Source organism: Salarias fasciatus, chromosome 5 (assembly GCF_902148845.1).
Source record: "Salarias fasciatus chromosome 5, fSalaFa1.1, whole genome shotgun sequence".
Classification (NCBI taxonomy): Eukaryota; Metazoa; Chordata; class Actinopteri; order Blenniiformes; family Blenniidae; genus Salarias; species Salarias fasciatus.
In genome coordinates this window covers 29,363,240-29,380,629 of record NC_043749.1, presented here as the reverse complement: position 1 = coordinate 29,380,629, position 17,390 = coordinate 29,363,240, and the positions used below count along the sequence as shown (strand labels likewise).

The following is a 17,390-nucleotide window of genomic DNA, read 5'->3' as shown; positions in this document are numbered from 1 at the left end:
TTTTACTTTTTATCATGTAAGGAACAATGCCTGTCCATATTGTCCATCTATAAGAAGAACAACTATTTTTCAAGCAAAAAAACTTTTTGTTTCTTTAGTTTTTTTCTAGCTTTATTTTTTTGTTTTCCTTATTTAAAGTGTTTTGAGAATAAGAAAGCAAACTGCACACCTGCTGAGAGAGGAGGAGCTACACGAACCAGGTGAAAAACCTCCTGCATCATATGTGCCACCTGGTGACATCTTCAACCACTTCCGGTTTCTCCTCCAACAACAAAAGTCTGACAGAGTCACTTCCGGTTTCTCCTCCAACAACAAAAGTCTGTCGGTAACTTTCGGTTTTGCCTCAAACAAAATAAAATTCCTTCTCAATTCATAGAGTTTTCATTGATTCTGCGGCTCTCATAGACACGTGTAAATCCACTTTTTGATACTTTTGTGTTCATATTTACTGTAGTTGATCTACTATTTTTCCATGCTTTTATTTATTTACTGTATTTTGAGTTTATTTAAGTTTATTTGCATGGTGATGTTGATAAACTGTTATTAATGTCACTATTATTATCACAAAAATCCCATTTTATAAACATAATTCCAATAAACAAAGCGAAACCTGTGGTGTGTGTGTGTGTGTGTGTGTGTGTGTGTGTGTGTGTGTGTGTGCGCGCGCGCGTGTGTGGGTGTGGGTGTCAGAACTTCCACCGTGTACCGGGCTGACAGTCACCGCGGTGACATGCTTCAAAACTACGTGGACAGCAACAATAAAGCAGTGGGACGGCTTTAAAAAGCAGTGACACACGCGCTCACACACACACTCACACACACCCATCCAGAGAGCGGCAGAGATTTTCTACCTGAACCATGGGTGTCACCATCTCTCAACTCTTCTCCAGGTTCATGTCCAAGACTCCAGTCAGGATTCTAATGGGTGAGAATACTCTTATTTTTATTTTTTGTCGGAGAATGCGACTAGAATTGATATTAATAATCACGGTTTTCTGTGTTTACATTTAATATGTCAAACAAATTGAATATTTGAATTTTTAAATTATTATTATATTTTATGTTCTTAAATCTTAAATCAGTCATCGAGACAGATTATAGAGCATCTTCATCTTCATCCAGTAGCCAGAAGGTAACTTCACTACTTTTTCAATGAGGGACAACTAGCTGAAATCAGTTAAACAGTTTTAGCAGGATGTTGAATGAGATGGAATAAGTAAAATGTTTATTGAGATGCAGTGATGGAAGTAACAGCATTTCATTAAATATTTTAGTAACGAGTAACCTAACTTATTACTTCTCCAAGCATTACAATGCCGGTGCCGTTACTGACAGTAATATGTGGCACAGTCCTGTTACTATTATTCACCACTTTCAGCTTGATTTTTCCTCCTCTGGAGTCCAGCTGAGCCGATGAAGTGTGAAGTTTGAGTACAGAAAGAAGGAACCCTGATCATTTAAAGGCAGCTTTTCAATGGAAGACCAGATATCTATTGATATATGTCTATGTTCACCTGATAATAGGGAATGTCAGCTGGGTTTAGACCACAGTGGTGACGTCATTGTAAAATTTGCATAGCTGCTCATTTACATATCTGGGTCAAATTAGATGTTGATACCATTTCAAACTGATACATTGTTGCAACTCCTCAGTCAGGAAAGTTCTAAATGACATCATCATACTGAAAGAAGGAATCACGTTGGGACAAAGTGCTTCGCGTGACGTGACAGAGATACAGCCGTAGAGAGGCCTGATCATTCAGAGGCAGCTTTTAAATGGAACTACAGACATTAATTGACACACATCTATTGTGTTTTATTAATCTTTTACAAATGTAGAAATGCTATCTATACTTACAAATCAAATTTGATTGATGCCTTGTCTCATATTATCACACAGCAACATTTGAATAATTTAGATTAATGTAGTGTTTCCTGTTTGAAATTTATTCTTTCAAGTTTCCATTTATTTCTTTAATCATATTCAGTTTCATCGTCAATATTTGAACATACCTTAAAGTTCCATTAAGAAGGGAACACATTCTTTGACATATATAAACACTTTCTTGTAAAGTAATGCAATATTTGATTTTCCTAATTAGTTACTTTTAAAAAATTATACCTCAGTAACTAACTCAGTTACTATTTTGACTGTAATTCATTTTTAAAAGCCACTTGTCCAACACTACTGAGGTGTAACCATACTAACTGTGTGTGTGTGTGTGTGTGTGTGTGTGTGTGTGTGTGTGTGTGTGTGTGTGTGTGCCTTTGCAGTGGGTCTGGATGCGGCTGGTAAAACCACCCTGCTGTACAAACTGAAGCTGTCTGAGGTCGTCACCACCATCCCGACCATCGGTCAGCGTTTCTCACCTCCACCTGTCAGTCACTGCACCCTCATACCTGAAGTGTGCAGGATTTTCAACCTGTGTGCGTGTGTGTGTGTGTGTGTGTGTGTGTGTGTGTGTGTGTGTGTGTGTGTAGGCTTTAATGTGGAGACGGTGGAGTACAGGAACATCAGTTTCACAGTCTGGGACGTTGGTGGTCAGACCATCATCAGACCGCTGTGGAGACATTACTACACCAACACACAGGTACAAACACGGGTAACACTAATGCTGAGAATGCATGTTTAATGAAGTAACTGAAGACTACCTCTGTGTGTGTGTTTGTGTGTGTGCAGGGTTTGATCTTCGTGGTGGACAGCAGCGATAAGGAGAGGATGAAAGAAGCTGCGGACGAGCTGCACAGAATTGTAATGACACTGAATTCTCTCATAGTTAGTGTTGAATTAAAGTACCGTATTGACAGTTTGTACAAGAAGGATTTCCAGGAGAAACATGTTTTGAATTAATGTGTTTATATATTATATTACTGCACTCTGAACCCGATTCACAGAAGGTAAAACAACAGATGAGCCAGTTTGAAGAGTGAGCAGAGATGAAAGTGGAGAAATTTGTGTTTACAGGTTGTCAATGACAGTCACACGTGTTTCCTGTGTTGCAGTTGGAAGATGACATGCTGAGGGGCGTGGCCCTGCTGGTGTTCGCCAACAAACAGGATATGCCCGGAGCCGTGTCAGTCAGTGACGTCACGGAGGCTCTCGGCCTATCAGGAGTCTCACGGCCGGTAGGCGGGACCAAGCGCTGTTCTCATGAATTATGTGTGAATTATGTGCTGAGATATTCAGTAGCCCATTTAATGAAGCAGTTAAGGCTACACTAGGTTAAAACACAGTATTTGGGAAGAAATAAAAACGAGTTTTCATAAATAATAAAACAAGATGTTACAATAAATGTCTTAAGAATTCTCAGGTTGTTTTCATATGCGTCCAGCTGATGGTCTGTCCCCTGTGTGTCCTCTCAGTGGTTCGTCCAGGCGTCCTGCGCCGTCACGGGCTCCGGCCTGACTGAAGGCCTGGACTGGCTCTCAGACCAGATCCGGTAGAGGAATCCGCCTGCTCCTGCTCTCCTGCGGGGTCCCTGAACGCACCATCACACCTCTGCAGATTTCATCTGATTTTCAAACATGTTTAATGGTGATTGGAAACACTGAGCTTTGCCTTTTTAAAGGGCCTGATATTTACATTTATTGTTCATAACAAGTTTGTGTTGAATATTTGAGTGTTTTTCACTTTTGTATATAAATCTTTATGAGAATGTGTATTATTTTAAAATAAAGACGTAAGGGTGTTCAGCTTTGTGTGTCTGATTTGGGCAAAGAAGCATCAAACCAAGAGTTTGTGAGTTTAATAATTAAAATGAAACAGAATACAGCTTCATTTGAGAAACATCAGTCATGTGAGTTGACTGCTGGCACCACGTAGACTTCAAAGAATGCAGGTTCACTTCTATGTTAGAATAAAAGAAGGTAGATTGATGATGTCAAGGCTGGTCAATTTGTACTTGTTTCGTTTTTAACGTGGATACGTTACATTTCCATAAAAACATTCACGCCGTGGTGCGTTTCATCTAAAAATCAGCAGACAGACTCAGGCGGGTGGAGTTAGTGCTTTATTTTAACAATGAAAAGCTTTTTTTTTTAACTTGTTCTTTCAAATGACCCTTGACAGTTGAACATCGATCACTTTAAAACATATTTACATAATCGATCCCGTCGTGTTTTCCCTTAAAGTGCAGCTCCGTCGACAACGAGTCCTTCACCTGGTTACAGCAGGAGAAAACACAGAAACCAGCACATACAAACCAAACCGTCAGTAACTGCTCATTCAGAAACTAAAGAGGGTTCGTCTGACACCCCACATTTCTCGGGATCATCATTCTGGGTAACACAGAAAAAGGCAACATAGTCCTTTAAAGTGGTGGGAGAACATTAGAAGGCCAAACACACGTTACTGGTTAACATGAAATCTGATTATTCGGCCAAGATCAGGTCTGTTTTTGTAACTTAGGCCCAGTTTTAATCACGTTTCAGGTGAGAATGCTTCATTTTTTGCATTTTCACCTAAAAACGTGTAAATGGGCTTTAAACTTGGAGTCGAGTCTCTTAAGTGAGCATTAAACAAATTTCCTTTCAGTAAAACTGTGAAAAAAACGAAACAAAACAAAACAAAACAAGAACAAACGAGACTTTTGCTCCGACTTCTCATGATCAAAACTCAAGTTGGCGGCCTGAAACGAAAAAGTTACGACGCTTTAACACTACATGGGCTTGATTTGAAAAGACTTGCTCGCATGCTAACGACAGGGTGGAGTTCAGTATGTTTGTTTCCAACTCTTCAGCTGGGGACAAAGTAAAGTCACCAATCTTTACTGTCCAAAATGATGGGATGCATGGTGGTGCAAACGAGCTCCTAAATGTGCAGCTCACTCATGAAGAACAGGACTAACGCATGGCCCAGTCGTGCTCATTCATATGCAACACTCTAAATCTTAGATGCACTTTGTTTTGTTACATTACAGTTAAATCACTACATTGTTGGCTTTAATACATTTAAAATGGCTAAAATTAGTACTTGGTTTTGCTGTTTTACATTTAAATTGGCCAAAATTATTCTTGATCTTTTCATCTTTATTACATGTGAAATTGTTAATGAATTATCATCAACAGGATATTTATTTTGGCTTCACAACATTAAAAGCGGCCAAAACAATAAATATTTTGGCTTTTTTGTATTGAAAACAGCCATCATAGTTCTAGAATAATTGCTACACACAGGTTGTTTGTAGCTTTGTAATGGGTCTGTTTGTTTCTCACATGAGGATGGCCGTGCTTTATTCAACTATTAAAAATATATCTATATCAAGTCATTTGTAACATAAGTCAAAGTGTGATCACCAACATTGGAGAAGACCTGATGTGTATTTGGCAATTTTTGTTCCTAACCGGCTGTAACTCGATGATAAAATGTGTTTTCTGACGGTTTTTTTGTTCATTTGATGAGGCGATGAAGAACTGAAGATGTGATTTGGCGGCACGGATGAAAAACTGCTTCACCTGAAACACTGCAGTGCGCTTTCCAAGCGCTCGGACAACAATAAACAAAAAGAAAACCAACAAACTGCGACTGCTGTCGGGTTGAAGGAGAGAAATGCTCCAGGCGTCGGGATGCAGCCTCCAGCTTTCTGCCTCAGATCCTGGTGTGTTCCTCTCCTCACGCTGGCCTGCTTACGATCCTCCGTCACTACTGTTAGTGTCTCTTACAAAATCAACAAAAAAAAAACCAATTGAAACTTGCGGGTTAATCTAGATCTGGCGTCTCTTCTTGCCGGTGGAGCTGATATGAAAGCAGCGCTCTTACACACACGATAAACCACGACTCCTCCTCGTCTTGCCGTGAGGGTGCGTTGGGTTTGTCCAGCAGAGAGGAAGCAAATGTTTTTCGGTCCCAGGCGGCCCAGGCGGGCGGGTGCTGTTTCCCCTCCTCCTCCACCTCCTCCTCCTCCTGTTTCCTGAGCGGTCGTCATGACGACAGCGGCCGGGCCTCGTCTGGGAGGTCAAACATGCATCCTCCGGGCGTCGTTAGGCTTCGGACTCGCCCTTCTTCTTCCCATCCTCCCCCCCGGCGTCGCTGTCCTCCGATTGGCTGTTGCTGAGCACCAGGAACTGTCCGTCAGAGGGAGGCGGGTTGGCGGGACGACTGGAGGCGGCGATGAGGCGACTCTGCTCCTCCAGATCCTGCGGGGATCAAACAGGTGAGGCACAGGAAGAGGCCGGGCTGTGAACCGTCGCCGCAGAGCAAAGTTAACCGTCGGTACGAGGACAATGGATTTGGTTGTGTGTTACTGCTGTAATGTATTTCTTTCACCACTTCTCTGTTTATTTGCATCCACAGTTGGACTCCAGGTAAAGACGCAGGAGCACTTCCCGTTTCCCTGAGTGGCGGCGCTCACCTTCTCTATCTGCCTCTGCTTGCTGAGCTCCTCCTGCTGCTTCTCTTTGGCCTTGTCCTCCTCCTTCCTCTTCTCCACAGCTTTACGGTCCTGCACGACAACCACAACAACCACCACCAGGAGTCAACACACACAGCGGCGCCCAGCAGCGTGCGGGTGAGGCGACTGCGGCGGGCCTCACCATCTCGGAGTGGAAGGCGATCTGCTTGGCCAGGCCGACGCTGTCACAGATCTGAAAGCAGAGAGGAGAGAGGCGGGTCAAAGCTGCTCGCACCGGACGGCAGACCACGGCCGGACCGCGACTCGCCAACCTTCTCCCCGTCGTTGTTGGACTCGAAGATGTAGCAGACGGCCCGCCCGCCCGGAGACTCCAGAACGAAACCAAACAGCCGCTTGTTGTCCTGATGGGACGAACACTGAATCACACTGGAGAGGGGAAACTGCAGGACGAGAAGACAGACGCCGTCAGGAGGTTGAATCCATACAAACGTCTACACTTTCATCCCACGTTGAGATGTCTCCATCTCAGCGTTGAGTTTACATTTACTTTCCAGGTATTCGAGGTATCGGCCCGCAGAGACAGACGTTAATGTGACTGATCGTCTTACCCTGAGACGAGTGACTTGTGTCTGAGGATCGATAAGCCTGAAAAAACACCGAAGACAGAAACTGAGCAGCTGGTTCAAAATGAGGACAAACATGCTGTTAGAATGTGCTTGATGTCAGACTGAGGAGCTTCAGTCCGTCCTGCCTCTTTAAACCCAGAGTTAAAACACTGTCAGAACAACGTGTGCTTCCTACTTGAGGCAGTCGCAGGTGACCAGCAGGTGAGACTCGGTCATCCTGAAGATGTTGTGGATGGCTCGAGCAGCCAGGATCTGCCTCATGGTCTCAGAGATGACGTCCACAGACTCGGTGGTCCGCACCTCCATGGAGCCCAGGAAGCGCACGATGAAGAGCTGGTGGAGGATGGAGTCTGGAAGCAACAGGCGACAGCAACAGGCGATCAGTGGAGTAACAACATACTGTCAACAACACGGTGACAGCGAGCCAAGTACGGGGCAACGATGCACCAACAAGGAGTCAGCCATGGGCAAACAACAACAGGAAAACAACGAGCCAATAACGTCACGTCACGTTCTGTGACAAGAAGGAAATAATGTGCCATAAAGGAACCTGTTCCTCTGATCTTGTTCTGACATGAAGCTCAAAGAGAAACAGTCTGTGGAGGATTAGGTTGTTAGAAATGCGAAAGATAAACTCTTGCTACCTTCGCTGTCCTCTGCTGTGCCGTCTCCCGACTCTCCGAACGGGTTACTCCTCCTGTGGACACAAGCAGTCCTGTTACCTTAACGCCCAGCCACCGGGGGGCGCTGTCCGAGCTACACTCACCGGCCGGACTGCGCCGCCGCCTTGCTCTGGCCCGACAGCTCCTCGCTGACGGGGGATATGATGTCGAACTGGATGGGCGTTTCCGGGGCAACCAGGGCATCCAATGAGAGCACGGACAGGGCGGGCGACGGCTCGGAGCCCACCGAGCTGATGCTGCTCGCCCGGCCCGTCCGGCCTTTACTGTGACGGAGGGACCGACAAACGTGGACGTGGGTGAACGACAGCAAAGAAATCATTTCATGTGAAGATGCTTCCTTTTTGCATTTCTTGAACGCCTGGAAGCGGGTCTCTCCAGTCTCACCTGCTGGGTCTCATGCTCTCATGTCTCTGCTGGAAGGACGGAGAAGGAGTCACGGCTTCCAGGGCCGACTGGTTCACTCTGGCTGCCAGCTCCTGACAAACGGTGCCAACACATCGCCATCAGACAGTCACACAGAAGAGCTGGAACCTCGCGACACGGCAAACACTCAACTCCAGCCTCCCGGACTGATACTTTAGATCTAAGAACACAAACCTCTGCGTTCTCACTCAGGTAGATCCTCTTGGAGATGTTGTTGATGGTGGCGATCCACTGTTGGGAGAAACAGCAGAGCCAGTGAGAGGAATCGAACCAAGGGTCAGAGCGATGTGCCTTCTAACCTCAAGTAAGCAGTAGACAGTAAACTGGAAGAACACTGGTAAGGATCCGGAGACAGTTTACCTCCTCGCAGTCCTTCCTGCTCTCCGCCTGCAGCGTCACCACTCTGACAGGAAGCGAAGAGGGAAATGAAAGTGGAGCTGAATCCATTTTAGAATTCATTTCAGAAATGTTTCATGTTTACGTGACAATAATTTAAAAACACTACGTTTTCCCAGGAGAAACACTGAAATTGGTGTAGATCCAGTTTCCTCAGAATTCCCGACTCGGATGCCGTTTACACGACAACAGTAAAGAAAAATAATAATAAAAAAGTGCTGTTCTGCAGAAAAACCAGGCTTTTTTTCCCCACTCACTTTTTCCCATCGAAGGAAGTGACCTGGAAGCAGAACCTGCGGTCGTCGGAGTCGACCGCCATGACGGAGCAGTTGTCCAGGTCCGTCACCAGCCCGCCCGCCACCTCGCCGCGGCCCTGCTGCATGAGGTTCCCGCCCTGCGTGAAGAAGTACTGCCGCTCCCAGGACGACGACACCAGGCCGGTCTTACTGCCCGACGCACAGGGAGAGGCGCCGTCAGCGAGGCTGCCGGGGCGGCGGCGGCGCACACTGAGCTCATGCTTTTACGGATGTGTGTTTTACTTGCGGATGTAGAGGTAGCCCTGCTTCCTGGTCAGGCTGCGGCACACAGGTGAGTGGACGGGGTCGGGGTCACACGGGGCGTACAGGGGGTCACATGACCTCTCCATCTGCTGGATGGTCTGCTGCATCTGGCCCACCTCCTCCTCCATCTCCCGGCGAACGCTACACACACACACACACACACACACACACACAACACAAAGTCATGCCCAAGGCAGCTAGCTAACCCACAGTGACGTTCCTGCTGACTCACTACTGCCACCTAATGCATGAAGGTGGTATTACCTCCATCTAAATCTTGGTTTTCTGGTTTGAAATGTGATCAGAGCTCATCATGACTGGATCACTCCTGGGTGTGTGGTAGTGTAGTAGTTTAGTGCTTTGCTCTCTGGCCCCCTCAGTGAAGAAAGCCTGCAGTTTGCATGTTGCCCCTGATGGTTCTACCCCGTTACCCCGGGACGGCCTCCAGCTCCCTACAGCTCTCACTCGGACCCCTGAGGTTGAATGTGGTGCACGCCGTGGCCTCTCACTTCTGGACGCTGGTTCCTATAGTTCCCAGGAAGTCTTCCCACTGCTGGGTGAGATTCTCTGAGCCCAGCTTGAAGAAGCTGATCTGCACGGAACAAAAAGAGACACAGAGACGACGGCAGGTCAGAGCACAGCTGTGAACCAGCGGCTTCAATCTGCCTCCTCCACCGGGACACTTCAGCAGGGTCACGTTCCTCTTTGCTGCCGTTCAGAACATCCGTTCGGATCTGGTCTGGAACTTGATGTACGCGAGTCACTCGCACCAGATTGTAACTGGACTCTCCTCTTGATGGAGTTAGTATCCAGCTGTAACAGGTCACAGTTTCCTTGCTTTTCTCCGGCCCCTCTCTGTTTTCTATTCTTACTTTAAATTCTGGTGCTTCAGCTTTCTGCTGTTACCCAGTGAAGTCTAGTGGTCACACATGGAACATTCTGGTATATATTGATATATAATACAAAAGCAGATAAATATATATATTCATAGTGTCAAAAGAGTTACTACAATAACAGATTCCACAGCAGGAGAGTCGTCAATCGATCAGACCTGCGCCTGCATGTATCCCAGCAGCGGCTCCAGCAGCGCCGTCTTCTTCTTGTACTGCAGCGTGTTGAGCGAGCAGAAGTAGTGCATCATGGTCTGGTGCTGCTTCTTCCGGGAGGTGTAGACGTCCTCCACCACCTCCGCCCGCAGCTGCAACACACAAGGCTGGTCGGTTCACCGGGCCCAACGCCTCACTGCCCCCCCCCCTCTCCTGTGACCCCTCACCTTGTCGTTGTCTCTCTTCTTTGAGAGGCGACTGTATCTGTTAATGGCCGTGTCGTGATCTGCACACAAACAGGAAATTAAAAAAAACAGTTTACTTCAAAAATGTCTGAAGAATGAAAAACAGAAGCTGAAAGAAAGCAGAAGTTAAGACTCTTTAGTAACAGGACTCGGTAAAATAATCTGTCATCTTAAAAACACGTGCACACACCTGTGCATGTGCTCACACACTGTAGAGCTAATACTGACAGATGAAGAGCAGGTAGGAGACTGAACCGACTGAGGAGGCTGTAAAAACTCACCATCGCTGGCTATCTGGAAGACTTCTTTAAGGGTGAGGATCTCTGGAGAAAAGAGCAATAAAACAGCCACATATTTCACACGGGAGGGACGTTTTGTCGACTTTTCAAACAAACTGTGGCCAAATTTTTATGCAGCTGTGCTGATCAAATCTATTAAATTAATAGCGATGATTCTTCATATGATACGATTCTTCCAGAAAAGAGCGCTACATGTCAAACGTGTGTGTGTGTCTCTCACCCTTTAGGTCTCGCTCTTTAAACTGCGTGATGGGAAACATCATGGCGTCGGCGAGCTGAGTGGACAAGACGGCGTGACAGGAGCTCAGCTGCACAGAACCAGAGGAGGGAAGAAGTTTGGTACCTCGTCAGTTAGTATCATTATGCTGTGGAAGACATTCCTGAAAAGCACCACGAAATGACTTGTGGAAATAACACAGTGGAAAACTATGGAACTTCCTGAAGATCCAGATTGATGACACTGTAACTGAATTACTGACATAGAGCTCTTTGTAATCTGAGCTCAAGGCTCAAAATTGAACATAAAAATAACTGAGGAAATGATTCACTTAATCACCTTCTTTTTTTTTGGTTTGAATGAAATGAAAGGGAGCTGAAAGGGAGTTCAGGTTCTCTCTCACCTCATCGATGACTTTCGCAAACTGCTGCAGGGTGGAGCTCATCACCTCGTCGTCGCCCCCCAGAGGGAAACGCTGCGAACGACAGCGTGGATGAAACGATCAGATCAAACATAAAGAAGGAGAGACTCGGCATCATCCCGGCCTCGGACACGCTGAGCTGTGACAGACAGGATTTAAGACGGAGGGGGCGGATGTGTGTGGACTAACAGATAAGGCCTAACAGGCTGCTTCAGAGCAGATAAGTCCCGTTGCCAGGTTAGACTCTCCTGTTACGACCCTCTGGAGAAGGTTAGACGCTGACTGAGATCATGTCTCCTGTTTCAGTGGCTTTCGCTGTAAAGCTGCTAAAGACGTACCGAGCATCCAGATGACGAGGTTTTAATTTCAACTGAAGAAAAACAGTTAAGAAGGAACAGAAAAATTATACTGGAGATGGAAAAGATTCAATCGAATGAACACTAATGTAAAGAAAAACTCATTTTTAACAGAGATTTGCTCTCATGCAATATGATTTATTTTAAAAAGTTATACTTTTCTCCCAACTATGGTTGGAAACATCTTGAATCTTCTTGGTGTTGGGGAATTAATTGTTATGTTGGGGATTAATAACATGATATCTAATGTGAAATCAATGAGCTTAGGTTTCCAAAGCTGCTCGAGAGATATCAGGAGCAGAACAGAGGTGTTACAATCACAGCTAGCTCTGAGTCAAAAGGAGACTAACTTTTACTTCAAGGTATCTGAACTATGAAAAGAAGCAAAAGACAAAACGCCGGTCAGATTAACTAAATCTCTCATCTCGTAAATGTCATTTTGATTCATTTTGATTCACTTTGTCAAAGTAATGCTGCATACTTTTAAGCTATTGTATATACCACAATGCATGTCTTACTGCTTTGTTTCAGTAATACGGGTATTAAACCTGCTTTTGAAATGTACTGAATCATGGTGAGGAGTGTGAAGCAAGCTGGTGTGGCTGGTCTGGAACGTGGCACCTGTTTGTCGTACTCCTTCAGCAGTCTGGAGGTGAGGTGTGTTGCAGCACTCAGCTCGTTCTGAAAGAAACCACAGCGACACTGAGCAGCCGGACACACACACACACACACACACACACGTTGAAGCTGCTTCTGCACAGATATGAAGCTCTCAGTGTGTGTGTGTGTGTGTGTGTGTGTGTGTGTGTGTGTTGTGTGTGTGTGTACCTGAGCATCATAAATCCTGTTCATGGCCTGATACAGTTGTGTGCAGTAGTTGGACATGGCCGCAGTGTCCTCCTCGAACACTCCCAGGAGAGAGCGAGTCTGCAGACAAAGCAAAACAAGTTGGTAAAACATCTGACTTATAAAATGATGGCTTCTTTCCAGAAACACCCCCCACAAAAAGCCAAACAGATTCTCACCGTTGTTTGAGAAACTGTAAGAATCGGTGAGTCTGATTACCATTACAGTCAGATAGTTGGGAGTTAACAGATTATTGTAATCTGATGCCTTTACTTGCATTTCAGAAATGTGATAACAGGGAAAAACCCTGGCTTATGTCTTTCAGCGCATTCAAATGAAACTTTAATCATCTCTCATGGGGAAATTTGCATTTCAACAGTTTGGGAGCTTGAGGAACATGCAGGATGTGATTTGCAGGCTTGTCCACAGACATTTTGACACATGCCCCGGCAGAACAATAAATACAATATACCCTAAAACATGCAAAACACAATACAAATGTAGGGGCGGCTGCAGCTTGGCTGGTAGAGTGATCATCTCACAATCTGAAGATTATCCACAAGTTGAAGTTCCCTTGAGCAAGGCTCTGAACCCAAAATGGATGGACTGAACTCCTTGCATGGCAGCTGCTTTTATGGGTGTGTGTGTGTGTGTGTGTGTGTGTGTGTGTGTGTGTGTGTGAACATGCTTAACAGTGTGTGAAGTGCTTTGGGGACTGTTCAAGTGGTGGAAGGCGCAATAAAAGTGAAATCCATATCGTGTAGCCTCAGAATAGCTGCATTTGTCCTTGGATGTGAAACGTCCACAGACTTAACTGAGGTCAGGTGACCAGGGGGACTTCAAGCAGTCTCCACGACAGCAGTAGCAAGTCCTTTTTTTAAGTGACAGGTGCCAGTCTGGTGTTGTGCAGCTGGATCTTGTACAGAAACAGTGATCACTGGTCCAGTTTACATCTGACCACAGCTGAAAGTAGCAGCGTGTCGCTCCTGCTTGAAGCAGATGTTGACAGAAGGAGGGAGGAGGGACGACTGGCTAAGTGGCTAAGGAAGTCGTGGATTTAAGTGTAAACCTGCGGTGAAATGATGATTAGCCAAGCTTCAATCAGCTGTTTGGAGCAGCTGCCACCTCCCGGAGGATTCTGCCCTCCTGACAGCTGTGCCGAGCTGACACAACTCTGCTGCCTTCTTAACGGATGTTGCAAAGCAGTTCGCCCACAAAGACAGCTAGCCTAGCTGTGTGAGTGGCTAACGTTAGCGAGCTGACGGTTCCGGGGGAGAGAGCTTTTACCTGCGGACTGTCCTCCAGCGTCTCGTCTATCGGCAGCTTCTCTATCCCGGGCATGGCTGCGGCGGGCGGGCGGGTCGGTAACGGGTGTTAATCCAGGGACAAAACGCACAACAGATCGGCCCGACAACTCCCACCCTGTGCTTCTGGACTGCACAGATTCACAACACCCCAAAACAGCTCCTCCCGGCTCTTCAAGCCCCGCCCAATTCCCGATCTCTGATTGGCTACGAGAAACGTCCGCCAAATTGATTGGTTTGTTGTTTAAAGGGGAATGAGCGCCATTTTGGCTCCAACGGATCAGTCTGTTCCTGTACCCGTGTACAACACGGAGCCGGAATGGCTGCCGATGACATGTCACTTTAAAACAAATACAGCTAAACTAAAGTGCTGCAAACGAATGAAAGAAAAAAAAAAAAACCTTTAAAGAAGTGCAAGATAAAATACAGCAAAAACAATCAAAAGCCAGTGATAAAAACAATAAAAACAGGAACAGAGTCTAAGGCTGGGTGAAAAATCAAGTAATGAAATGGGCTTTAAAATTACTTTTAGGGGGTCTTGGGTTAACAGGAGCGACTGGGACTAAACACATTATATCCTTTGTTTTTTTCTTGTTGAAAGTATAAAGTTCAGTGTCACCCAGGCATTATTGTGATCGAGCCATCATATGATGGCTCGACCACATGGTGGTGATGGTGGTGGGAAGGTCTCTTTCTTACTTAGCAGGGTATAAATCTGGTTTTCGAACATGTAACAGTGAATAAGATATTGTGCCCTCTAGGATGACCCCAGTGGCATTAATTAAGTGAAAAAAGCAGTGGCTGTAAGATTAAGCCCTGTGGAACCCCATAAGTGAAGAAAGATTCTGAGTGGACAACGATAACACACATGGTTCTGTCTGCCAGGTAGGATCTAAACCTTTGAAGTGAATGCGCTCTGATGAAGACCAGGTGCTGCGATCAGGTTATCAAGATGTTTTGATCCACAGTGGGAAATGCAGCAGTCAGGTATAACAGAATAAAAACCACATAGTCACCAGAATCATGAACCAGGAAGGAACAAAACAAAACAAGACAAAAAAGTGTCAAGTTTTATGTTTTAAAGTTACAACACAAAGATGTCTCATTAATATTTAAAAAAAAAAAATTTGATTCAAAATTATGTAATTCTGCCTTTTTTAAAAAATCAATCAAACTTTATAGCACATTTCATAATGACAAGAAAGAGAGAATTGAAAAAAATATATTAAGTTCAATAGCATTTCTACGACCAAAACTCAACGATTCCACATGGGCAATGGTGGAAAGGAAATGTTCTGTTTAACAAGAAGAAACCTGCAGATCCAGACTCAGATGTGGAAACTTTCTGCTAAACTAGTCTCAAACGAGGAGACCTGTTGTTGCAGTTGGGGTTAGGGGATAGAAAGTGAGAAGAGGACAGAATATAGACAGACATATTGATGAGAAGGATTCAAACCAGTTTGGTTTTGGGGTAGGGGTTTAGGGTTGCAGAGTAGGGAGCCTCTATTCAATTCAGCCGACACAAATCCTCTGGCTGCAGGTGAGTGGAGGCAGGAGGACCACGAACTTCCAACTCTGCTGTCAGAGATCCAACAGGGAGAGAGCCTATATCAGTTTCACTTCAAAAAACAGTCCAGGGTGACCTGAACCTGCCCTGACTGTAGGCTTTCTGAAGTAGGAAAACAAGAATCATCAATAACCATCACAGTCCTGATCAGGTGTTTACAGATCTCTGTGAGAACATTTCATCCTGGATCTGGCACGGAGGATTAGTGCAGAGGACTCTCTTCTTATAGCAAGGATTCAGTGCCATTTCCTCCTCCAATGCATGTTTAAAGTTCACTGTTGGATTCTGACTGTTCCTCTGCCTTGTGATGGAGTGTTGACCTGTCAAGAGTCCATGCTGCCTTTGCCCACATTCAGCTGGGAATGTTGGATGAATCGGTTTGAACCTGGAGAATTTCTAGAAGGGCAGTACCAAGGCTAGTAGTACTAGTACAAGATGAAATAGGCTTTTAAATAGCTGGTGTATTCATTTCTTCCACTTCCATTAGTTGGCTTGGTTAATTTTTTTTCTCTTTGCAATAGTATACATGACTGTTCACTACAGTTTGCAAGCTATTTTAGTATCGTCCATAATCACAGGGTTTTTTTTCTCAAAATCTTAAAGAAATATCTTCATAGTGAAATCAAAAATACCTTAGGTGTGTTCCTACATTTGTTTTTCATATTATTCTAAGGTTTGAGCTTTATTTCTTGTTTATAATCCACACTGTCAGGTGGCTGACCTGTATCAGAGGGGTGCAGTTCTGCCTCCTGTCCACTAGAGAGCGCTGACAGATAAGCAGAATCAGCAGTGCAGACAGTTCACACAGCACACCTTCACTGAGACAAACATGAAATAACTGCAGAACAAGATGGTCTAAATCTGTGTTTGATTGATTGATTGATTGATTGATTGATTGATTGAACCTTTATTGTCCCCTCTGGAGAAAATTAGTTGTCAAACAGCTCCTAACATTTAAAAAGAGGAAGACAAACAGAAAAAACAGAGTTGACAGTGCAATAAATATAAACACACTGCTGGTTTCTGTGTGCAGTTTGGAAAACATCAAACAAATAAAATAAAAAGTGTGGACTGATCTGCTGACAGCACAATGACGATGTGAGACACAGCAGGGTTTAGAGCTCAGTCCAGCGTTCTTCACCAGGACTGTCCTCATCCACCACTCCAACTCTGTGGCGTCTTATCACTGACAGCAAGGAGTCCTGGAGCAGGCAGGAGGTCCAACATCTGGCACAGTGCAGAGCGGACTATACAGAGGACACACACACACACACACACACACACACACAAACACACCCTTCTCCCTGTCTCTCTCTCTCCCCCCTCTCCTCCTCTCCGGACCGTCCTCCTCCTTCTCCTCCTCGGGCTCAGATGGTTCAGACTGGAGGAGGAATGGCGGCCCCTCGGAGTTTCTTCGCCTCTCTCTGCGCCTTATTCCTGCTTTTATATTTCTGTGGTGGATCTATGACATCCGGCGGCAGGAGGACGAACCAGGACCGCTGCGGCTTCAAGGTACAGACCCGCTAAAATGGACTTTTATCGCTTTTTATCGGGTGAGGTTTCGCTGAAGCTGCTGCTGCGCTTTAGTTTCAAAGTCTCCCAAAAAAAGTTCACCTCGATGTTTTTATCACCTCTGCATTGGATGTGAAGCCGCGTTTTACTAAAGCAACAGGTGGAGTGAATGCACTTGTTGATTTTGAGCTTTTTTTCCCAGCAGCTCTGCGTGTTTTTTTGAGCTCAGGTTGAGTGTCTTCACCTTTCTCACCTGTGCGCAGCTCACCGCGGCTTTACGTAACGCCACCTGCCAAACTCCGCTGAAAGAACTACACATTTAAGTTAATTCTGCTTTAACTAACATTGGCAAACATTACTTTACAAACTGTGATTAATTTCACGTATAGTTTGATGTCCCGCTTAATTCGGCGCGCACTTGACTGAGAGCAGATGTTGTAATAGTTTAATAAAGCGGACTTTTGTTTCCCAAATCCACATTGGGACCAGTTGGATAAAAACGATGGAAGTATTACTTTCTCTTGTCTTTGCGTTTCTTT

The 17,390-nt window shown here is 45.3% G+C and overlaps 3 protein-coding genes across 3 annotated transcripts in view; 2 read left to right on the top strand and 1 right to left on the bottom strand.

Moving 5' to 3' along the window:
* Positions 1-759: 759 nt before the first annotated feature.
* On the top strand, positions 760-3,679 carry LOC115388455 (ADP-ribosylation factor 5). Its single transcript, XM_030091616.1, has 6 exons — positions 760-925; positions 2,275-2,355; positions 2,482-2,591; positions 2,681-2,752; positions 3,004-3,126; positions 3,364-3,679. The coding sequence occupies exons 1-6, from the start codon at positions 859-861 to the stop codon at positions 3,442-3,444; spliced, it is 534 nt and encodes a 177-aa protein (XP_029947476.1). The 5' UTR covers positions 760-858; the 3' UTR covers positions 3,445-3,679.
* Positions 3,680-4,001: 322 nt separating this feature from the next.
* appl1 (adaptor protein, phosphotyrosine interaction, PH domain and leucine zipper containing 1) lies at positions 4,002-13,946 on the bottom strand. Its single transcript, XM_030092320.1, has 22 exons — positions 13,756-13,946; positions 12,451-12,549; positions 12,244-12,303; positions 11,249-11,320; positions 10,849-10,936; positions 10,611-10,652; positions 10,312-10,370; positions 10,090-10,236; positions 9,548-9,630; positions 9,018-9,179; positions 8,736-8,924; positions 8,443-8,485; positions 8,257-8,313; positions 8,044-8,135; positions 7,743-7,922; positions 7,621-7,673; positions 7,152-7,326; positions 6,959-6,995; positions 6,662-6,790; positions 6,532-6,582; positions 6,351-6,440; positions 4,002-6,135 (listed from the first exon to the last, which is right to left on the bottom strand). The coding sequence occupies exons 1-22, from the start codon at positions 13,807-13,809 to the stop codon at positions 5,980-5,982; spliced, it is 2,118 nt and encodes a 705-aa protein (XP_029948180.1). The 5' UTR covers positions 13,810-13,946; the 3' UTR covers positions 4,002-5,979.
* A 2,766-nt stretch (positions 13,947-16,712) lies between these two features.
* il17rd (interleukin 17 receptor D) overlaps positions 16,713-17,390 on the top strand; it is a 26,024-nt gene continuing 25,346 nt past the window's right edge. Inside the window, 1 exon segment of the mRNA XM_030092170.1 lies at positions 16,713-16,851. Within this exon segment, the coding sequence (XP_029948030.1) occupies positions 16,732-16,851 (120 nt within the window). The 5' untranslated portion in view covers positions 16,713-16,731.